We start from the raw sequence: 9,978 nt of genomic DNA on the forward strand, positions 1-9,978 counted from the left end.
TTTATCACACCTGTACATGCAGGGAAGGATTCCGCACGCGTGTTTAAATCCTCTAGGTGCGTAAAAATGCATAAAATTACAGTCTGACTCCGAGGTCAAAAGATAAAAATGCAATTTTTTTTATTTTAAATTCCAATGAAGAAGACTGTTCAAACATCACTTGGTGCCCGCCCCACATTTTAAATACAGAGGCGCGCCCCCTTTTCTCTGACACGCGGATCAACCTGCTCTGAGTGGAAGCGCTGTTGGACCACAGATGAGAAAAGCCCAGGAGCGCTGTACGCAGCGCCGCCACGGCAGAGCCAATCGGTTCTGAACCATCGGAACAACAGAACTTCGGTTTCACGTCGGATTGATCGGAAATATTGAATCAATGGATTGGCATTCAAACGGGTTGGTCGTTTTACTACGGGGTGGTTAGGTTGAAAGCAAAAGCGCGCGTGTCTGAGTGAGAGAGCAGCAAAAGGAAGGACAGGGGGAGCGGGTGGGAGGGCTGGAGAACGGAACATATATTCTTTCGGGTATGGAGCTCACCATGGAGAACCTGCACAGCGTCTCTGCGCATTCCCAGGCGGGAGACCTCATGAGCTCTCCACACGCTCGCCCGTCGCAATCCCCCAGCTCCACACCAAGAAATCTGGTCTCGCACGCTCCTAGTGCGCGGTCAGCGATGGTCTCAGGCATGGCTTCCCTTCTTGAGGGGTCCGGCGGAGATTACCGGACAGACCCATCCGGGTTGTCCGGACATCTCCATCCTTCCATCAGCATGTGCGAGACCGGGATGAGCCTTAGTAACACGTACACCACCCTCACCCCCCTGCAGCATCTACCTCCGATATCCACCGTGGCGGATAAGTTTCACCACCCTCACTCTCACCACCACGCTGCCGCGCACCAACGACTCTCCGCCGGGAACGTCAGTGGTAGCTTCACCCTGATGCGGGATGACCACCGCGGACTTACGTCAATGAGCAACTTGTACAGTCACTACCCCAAGGAGATGTCCGGGATGGGGCATGGCTCGCTGTCTCCGCTGTCCAGTGGACTTGGATCTCTGCACAACTCCCAGCAGTCTCTGTCCGCCTACGGGCACAGCGCGCACCTCTCAGACGCTAAAATGATCTCTCCGGTGCCGGGGTTCGAGTCCCACGCGTCCATGCTGTCCAGAAGTGACCAAGAGCACCTAGCTAGGAGTTTAGGGGGGCACGGCCATGGCATGATTTCCAACCTCAACGGCATGCACCATCACCCGCACAGTCACCTCCACTCCCAGGCAAACGGTGCGGTGATGCTGGGAGACCGGGAGAGGCACGGCCACGGGGCAAGCCAGGGAGTATCAGGGTCAAACATCCAAGCGGAGGAGATAAACACCAAGGAGGTGGCTCAGAGGATAACGGCTGAGTTAAAACGTTACTCTATCCCACAGGCCATATTTGCCCAGCGGATCTTAAGCAGGTCACAGGGCACGCTCTCAGACCTGCTACGGAACCCCAAACCCTGGAGTAAGCTCAAGTCAGGTCGAGAGACGTTCAGGAGGATGTGGAAGTGGCTGCAGGAGCCCGAGTTCCAGCGGATGTCTGCTCTCCGACTGGCCGGTGAGACAATCATTTGAGTATAATCATTTCACACTCACATTGATCGGCCTCCGCTTTATCAGCCGCCGTCACATTCCAGCACCGAACACTGAAAACGCACAAGGCTTCAGAGTTTCAGCACCACGGACAGCTCCGTTTTCACACCATCCTGTGGTCTCATCTGCGAAAAATACTTACGTCCCCATGTGGATATAAACTCTAAAAACTAAAACTTTTTAACACACACACCTTTATTAACAACTCCCCTTTCAAACACCGACATTTAAAGTGGATTTGGTGGTCTACATTTGTGATCGACACGTCAAATCCCAGCTGATTCACCATAAACATCCAATAAGCGTCCTCCCAGGACGCCTGTTTTTGTGTCCAACGCGGCGGCGGCGAGGCCAACCAGTTGCAAAACCAGAAGCGGGGGTGACCCCAGGCTGCCCAATCGATACCCCAGTTCCCACTCTCCTTTTTAAATGTGGCACACCAATCGATAGTGGAGCTGAGAGACGTAATAACCACAGGGTCTCTCCGGTTTTTCATTTAGTGCCGAAGTAAAAGCTCTAAGTTTAGAACACACGCAGGTGGGATCGTTCAAGCTCCAAGACACAAAAAGAGAATTCCACATTAGGAGTTTAAAGGAACGTAGTGGCTTTTAAAAAAACCTAATGTCGCCCCCTGCAGAAGATATCCCCAATACCCTCAGGCAAACTCGAGCTGCGCTACGTGTTCTGATGAAATATTGATTGCAGCTGGGTGGGGAGGAGAAACATACTGGAGTATGAATAGGAAATTATGAATACTGTAGACTTTTGGAAGTTGAACAGCGGCAGCCCTTAATATTGATAGAGACATACAACGTGTTAGAAATTTGTACTAAAATGTTTTTTTTTTGGTTTCGATAGATAGATAGATAGACAGACAGATAGATAGATAGATAGATAGATAGATAGATAGATAGATAGATAGATAGATAGATAGATAGATAGATAGATAGATAGATAGATAGATAGATAGATAGATAGATAGATAGATAGATAGATAGATAGATAGATAGATAGATAGATAGATAGATAGATAGATAGATAGATAGATAGATAGATAGATAGATAGATAGATAGATAGATAGATAGATAGATAGATAGATAGATAGATAGATAGATAGATAGATAGATAGATAGATAGAGGATTAGTGGGTGGGGGTTTGAGTGTCATTAATAGTGTTGCTCTGTCCTTTCAGTGTTTGCCTAGCTTAGCACACGGAGGATCAATAAGGCCGTTTCCCCTTCCCAACCCCCTTCTCTCCCACTCCCTGGAGTTCACTGGCTCTCTGCAGCTCATGACAATAATATTACAAATCTGTCTCTAGTTAACCTGGCAACAGGCAAGCAGACTCCGAGAGTTCAGCACCACACAAGACAAACACACTGACTACAGAGGATGAGAAAGATGAGCAAGAGCTGTGTCATTGAGTTAAAGGATGTTTTTCCTTTCTCTCTCTGTTCAGCCTATCTTTTCATGTCCATCAAACTTTAGCCATGAAAGATTAATGCCAGCGTGTTCAAAAGAATACAAATAGGTAGCACTTGAATCTACAAAACTTCATTCAGCCTAGTTTACGCACAAAAGTGAGAAAAGCAAAGCTGAGATGTGGAAGAGAAGCTGCAGGAGTCAGGAGATGCCATTGATTGAGGGCGGGCTGGCAGGTTTCAGCTTTGTGTGAACAGTCAGATAGAGGCAGGGCAGTGAAAGGATCAATACCAACCTTAATAATTGATAAGTATAAGGGAGACTCAGGCGAGCCGAGGAGAAAGGAAGAAGGTGAGAGTGAAGGAGAACTTGAAACAGCATCTTTTAGGTAAGCAAAGTCAAATCTGTGGTTAACAGTTGAAGACCACACTCTCGTCTTCCTTCCTAAATGCCTCAGCAGAGGGTGTGTTAGTGGTTTTGAAAAATGCTGTTTACACCCCATACAAACTCAAATGTCAATTGTGCAAACCTGATACCAATGCTCTTGTAATAGACTTCTGTTGCTGGAGTATTTAGGAAGCCACAAAAGAAGGATTCTTGAGGAGGTACAACAGAAACGGCTGCACTGTTTCCAGTGAAATCAAAGCAGGAATGTGGATGTGTACTCAAAAAAAAAGAAAAAAGAAAGAAAAGAGACTCCCACAGAAAACAAAGGATACTAGAGCACCCAGCTGCTTATTGACACCTAATGAGGGCTTTTTGCTCATGTCAGCAAATCTTCAACGCAATCCAAGGTTGTGATGTCATTTGATTTTAAAGGTTGGTATGCTTTATGGCATTTGTAATGCTTTTTCGGATGCCTGAAGCACAACACACACGGAGTGTGCATGTCTGTGTGAGTGCCTCCACATGCACATATGTGTGTGACTGGGTTATAGAGTGTGTCTGCACTATACATTGTTCAGTCTTATCTGACTCGCTCTGAATCGGTATTGATTTCCTCTCTTCTGCTCTCTTCGGCTCTCTCATATTCTCTCCCTCTTTCTATCCCTTCCCTCCCCCTTTCTTCTCCTCTGACTCTGTGCCAGCAACGCCAAGGCAGATCCAATGCCTAACATCCCTAATTCAGCTCAGCTCTGCTCATCTATCTCCCATGGAACAGACATTTAACATATTTAATCACCATTGACAGTGCTGTGAAACATGTTTGGGCTTTAGGAAAGAAGAACCTCCTTTTTATTTGACAATGTAAACAATATTTTCATACATTCTTAAGCCCCACATCCATGTACATGATGAAATCACACATTTATGGAACAAACCAGAGACTAAACCAGTATTGCCTTATTACCAAGTTGCTATTGCTTAAAAGGCGCAGAAAACCTGCTTTCCTGCTTATAAAGATGTAATTTTGAACATCAACATAATAATTTTGAAAAAACAAACAAAACTGAGAAGTTTCTGTTTAGTTTCCTCAGACATTCAATTGAACATCTTCCTGTTTGCCGAACAATCTCTCTCTGTCATGTCCGCTCACCTGGTGGTGCTGAAAGGACAGCTCCAATTGTTCTTAAACGGCAAACCTTAATACCGGTATACGTATTAATGAACACCTGCATTTCTACAGCCAGTTGTTTAATTAAACAGTTAGATAAAAGATAAAGTTTTGTTTGATTTGTTCAAGGCATTTAAGTTTTTGTGAAATTTATCAGAGAAAAAGTTAGGTCGCATCAGGATTTATCTGTCCCAGCTTAAAGAAACACTTTTTTGGAGTGGAATTCGCAGTTATGTGCTACATATGGGTAATTTGTCTCACTTATAAATAAGGATAGCATAAAAAACATTTTAAGTTTTTGTGAGGTATAGGCGCGGCCCTTATGCGCAACATCAGTTTAATATTTCAGACAAACATCAATATTTCCACTCAGTTAGAAATAAAAAGGAAGCCAACAAAAGTTTTTGGTTAACTTCAGATGCAAAACAATGGTTTGGGACGTGAATAGGACAAAAACAAACCTATTTTCATTTTTTTTAACATATAAAACGCGTTTTTACGCAATTTTGGAGTTTATTCGCTATTTTGTTGTGCTGCACGGGTCATAAACCACCGCTTATAAATCACTCATTTTTATGTATTTTTATTTATTTATTATTCATTTAGGAGTTTAAGAGTTTGGTTAGAAAAAAATAGAGAGGCTCTTGAAACGCTCAAATATATTAGAACACGGTTTATGGCTGTTAAAGATATGACGGCGACCGATCCCTCCTCTTAACAACTTAACAAAACACAGAAATAAAAGAGATCGTTCCAATACGCCGACAATAGCCAGTTCGGGCATTTAAAGGATGAAGGACCCATTTGGCTTCAGCGCCACTGTTTGCTTGTTATTACAGGTGAGAGATAGGGCAATGAGCCTATAACATGATCAATACCATCAATAATATCTCCGAGGTGTGACAGAGAGTGATTGACACCAAACTGTTTCTCACCTGCAGTAGTCCGTCCAGGGCGGGAGAGGGCCCGCGTCACCGCACACAAAGCCCGATCTCATCCCTCCGTCCAGGCGTCGACTAGCAGCAGCACGGTGCGGTTAGTTCACCGTCTGCCCTTATGGCCCATCTGTTTACGCACACACGCACATCTGCACCCACACACACACATACCTGGAAAAGTAGACGTTTAAATATGAGAAAAAAAACAGCCAACTGTCACAATTGACAACGTTAATTGACCCTTAATTAGAAAGTTAATTAGTTGAATTTGTTGCATTGAGGATATTTATGACATCAATGTCTTGTAAACAAACTTGCATGCACCTGCTCTCCTGCTGCTGTGTAACTTTGCCTGAGACAATTGATAATCCCCCTATGTACCCTTTAAATAAAAAATTTATAACTTTTTTCAATTTTTGTTCATATACAGCTTACCAAAAATAAGACTTTAAATTTCATTAGCTGATGAAAACAAATTTTCCTACAGCTAAAAGAGCATCACAAAGTTATAACATACCAATCTGTCCTATTCTGATCTGCCCTTAACATTTTTAAAAGCTGGACTTTCAAAGTTAAAATGCATTGGGAATTTTTAAAACCTTAAACTTTATTTTACCCCAAAAGCCCAAACACACCAAAGAAATCAGGCGTGTTTCCATTTAAAACGTTCAAATAAACTCATTTTTTTCACTCAACTGCACAAACACTTGGAAATGAAAATAGTTCCATTATTATGTAAATGATTTGATGTAAAAATTAATTTACATTTTTTTCTTTAACTCCTTGATGCCTGAATTTATTTTCAGATATAAAAAATTCCTTTATGTTTTTACTTTCAAGTAGAATGAAAGTAAATTTGGAGCCAACGGGATTTGTTGCATCTTTGCATCAGATCAAGGAGTTAACATTTTTCAGAGGTGCATTCTTCATCTATGTTATTTGAAATGTTTCTGCTTTAATTTTTTTTTACTTTCATACTGATCTTTTACCATGAGAGTGCATCGTTACACTAAGAAGCAAACAGCGTCTACTCAAAGAAAGCCACAAAGCTCTTAGAAGAACCCCAGGTCCTTAATGCTCAACTACCAGTAAGCCAGCACAAACTAAGTAGCAGCTGCATAATGATGCTGTTGACATCAGGAAGTATGAAAGAGACATGCTAGAGAACCACTTGCTTGTCTTTTCTGAAAGCTCATTTGGTGAGGTGCCATACGGCTAGGATGACCTTTTTAACAGTTTGTTTTAACAGAGGGCCCTTGAATGAACAGCTCCCTCTCTATCCTCCCTGTGGTCCTATCTATTGCTCAAGCAGGGTGTGCTCTAGGGCCCAAAGGAGTCTCGTTTGAAATAGACCTATTGATTATCTAAAATATGTAGTAAATGGGTCCAGGCCTTGCACTATAGCTCCCAGTTTCCTCTGCCTTATGATGGCGGCTGACTCCAGGCCCCTCTCTGGTCTGAAAGGGGAGAAGCAGAGCAGTGTTGGCATTGTAAAATGGCCAGTAGCACAAGCTGTTGGAAAACAGGCATTACATATTAAATTATCACTATATTAGCACCAGCATTCAGTCATTACATTAGGGAATATTGAGTTTGGTTTGAAACAGCACTTAGAGAGCCTGGAGGAGACTCTGGCGCAGTTGGGCCTGAACCGATTAAATAAACGTTCCATGAAATGGTTCTGAAGTGCAGATCAATCAATGTGGGGACTATCAATCTGAGGGCAAATTAAAACAATTGAGCAAAAACAACAAGGGGGAAACAGTGGAGAAAGGACGATGTGATGGATCTGCAGGGCCCCTGCACACGCAGACGCAAACTTCGTCCTGCAGAGGAGAAATATCGCTGTTATTATGCTTCGGTTGCAGTAACAACACATGAACAATGGTCGCTCAGCTGCGCGCACACCCACAGGTCGCCACACATTGGCGTGCACGCGGGGAACGTTCATATTGATCTCCACCCCACAGTCAAATCTGTTTACTGCTGTTGTCTAAACCTGCTGTAAAGCCATCAATCATTTGCATATGCAACCTCCACTCTGCAGCCGGATAATTCCTCCTTCCTTTTCCACCATCCTCCTCTGTGCGCATTCATCCTTTGTTTTAATTCCCGCTATAGTCAGCAACTTATTCGGTTTATTCATTTATATATTTATATGTATATTTAAAGATATTTATTGCAGATTTGTTCCGCACTGGATGACTGCCACGGTTTTCCTATCTCACCTCCTTTGTTCCTCCACAGATAAACAATTTCTTCCCATCTGTCTGTCACAAAGCGCGCTCACGAGTTATACTTCCCCGGCTCGAGTCGGTGCACGTGCGCACACGCCACCCACGCACACACTGGCACCCACGTACACGCGCGCCTCGCTGTGGCAGATCGATGGGGATCGATCGGGTGGGGAAGGGAGCCCTGATTACTGGACCACGTGTTCAGAAGAAAACCGCGGAAAATCGATCATTGCAGCTTTTTAGGGCAGCAGAACAGAACAGACTCCCTCCAGTCTCCACAGCCAGAGTCAAGCCTGCCCTGACGATGCATCCAGCCACTCCACCGCAGACCCCAACTTTGTCAGCATTTCACAGCACTCCAGTCCATTTTCAGCAAGAAACACACAGAAAACGTTTCATCGTGGGTCTATTTATAAGGGGTTTATTAACGTCTTGGTGTGGTGGCAAAATTTGTTTCTTTTCATTGTTTACAAAAAAACGAGAAATCTGACAGCAAAATCCAAATTCATAAAGGTCGTTTATACAAGGCAGGGAGAGTTTATTCCAAAAAGCATCTGTTTCTGCTTGTCTTAAACTCTTTGGAAAATCAAAATAGACTTAGAACTTGTATGAAATCCATTATAATAATAGATCTGGTGCAAATGTTGGGCCTTCAGGCGTTTTGAATCAGGGGGTTTAAATCTTTCAAGCAAATAAGCCTTGTACAAAACGATTTAAAAAAAGGAAAACTTTATTTAAACAGCAAAACTTTAGTTTGAAAGATGACAAAAGAAGGCGTTGAATTGGACTTATATACAATGGCCACAAAAAAAAAATCATTCAAAAACATGACTTGTTCTCCTAGCCTGGTCACGCGGTTTTATTTTTATTTACGCAAAACATGCGCATTTCGTTTTTTGCATGATTGTTATAACATTAAAGTTTATGATTACTACTAATATTTGATGCAATATCTGCTGGTTTTTGGCTGAAAAAATTATTTTAAAAAAAAGATGATAATTGGGACTTCTCCCGTTGTGTCTCCAGCATGTAAGCGTAAGGAAGAGGACCGGGGGCGAGAGCGCAGCCAGGTCCCAAAGAAGCAGCGACTGGTCTTCACCGACCTGCAGCGCCGCACCTTGGTGGCCATCTTCAGAGAGAACCGCCGCCCCTCCAAAGAGATGCAGCTCACCATCTCCCAGCAGCTGGGCCTGGAGCTCTCCACCGTCTCCAACTTCTTCATGAACTCGCGCCGCCGCTGTCCGGACCGCTGGGACACAGAGGAGCACGCAGTGCACGGCCACGGACCCAGCGGCAACAGCAGCGCGTCGCCGATCCAACCCGGTATCTCCTCTGCCAACACGTTCTCCAAAGCCTGAAGGCAGCAGAGTTGTTGAACGGATTTGTGGACAGAGGAATTTAAAACAAACGAACAAGAAAACACACAAGCAAGCAAACAAAACCCGGCTCCAACTGCTGTCACGCAGCTCACCTGCCTGGTTTACCTGCATGAACGTGCAGAATAATCAGATCATGGTTTTCCTTTAATCCGAATCAAAGTGGGCTCACTTGCACTTTGAAGTGACGTATAACCAAAGATGTAGATGCTTAACCCCCCCCCCCAAAAACAAACAAACAAACAAACAAACAAACAAAAAAACAAACAAAAACAAATGATCTGAAAACCAAAGAGAAACCACCATCGTGGCTCTGCGTCAAAGCCTTGGAACGAGCTGCAGAGCGCGCGCAGCCTCTTTGCCTCTTTGTTTGCATTCAGCAGACAGCAGGCGCGTATTGGTCAACCAGAAAAACTCTAGTTTGTGGTATTTATTTGCATTGAAGGGTCAACATTTATGTGGATTTTAGCAAAGTCATCATACCTGGTGAACAAAGTTAAAAAATATACATGAGTGTTTGCCCCTCTGCTTTGGGGTCACTAATGTCGTTTATTTTCCCTTCTGAGGCCTCTAATACCCCCACCGAGGTCTCTATTTGACCCGCAGAGTGTGTCCTGCTGGCAAAACGCAGGTCCACATCATCTGCAGCCACTCTGCCCATTCACACCACAGCAACAGCGCCACCTGCTGTCTGTTGAAACCACACGCGGAACTTCGCAAAACGGCAAAACTTCAACCCTGAATTATACAAAACGAAAGAAAAATACTCTCAATTGAAAACTAAACATGAGTTTATATCTTTCCAGTTAATAGAGGCAA

General features: G+C 43.8%; 1 protein-coding gene across 2 annotated transcripts; it reads left to right on the plus strand.

The window, feature by feature from the left end:
- Window positions 1-266: 266 nt before the first annotated feature.
- On the plus strand, window positions 267-9,406 carry LOC101171777 (hepatocyte nuclear factor 6). Of its 2 annotated transcripts, XM_020711019.1 has the most exons (3): window positions 267-1,595; window positions 5,550-5,638; window positions 8,810-9,117. In XM_020711019.1, exons 1-3 carry the CDS (start codon window positions 524-526, stop codon window positions 9,005-9,007), a joined length of 1,359 nt encoding a protein of 452 aa, XP_020566678.1. In that variant the 5' UTR covers window positions 267-523; the 3' UTR covers window positions 9,008-9,117. The 2 variants fall into 2 exon arrangements, with proteins under 2 accessions (XP_020566678.1, XP_004079355.1); XM_004079307.2 differs by lacking the exon at window positions 5,550-5,638 and having other exon boundaries at window positions 8,810-9,406.
- Window positions 9,407-9,978: the final 572 nt, after the last annotated feature.

The sequence above is a fragment of the Oryzias latipes genome, chromosome 17, assembly GCF_002234675.1.
Source record: "Oryzias latipes chromosome 17, ASM223467v1".
Classification (NCBI taxonomy): domain Eukaryota; kingdom Metazoa; phylum Chordata; class Actinopteri; order Beloniformes; family Adrianichthyidae; genus Oryzias; species Oryzias latipes.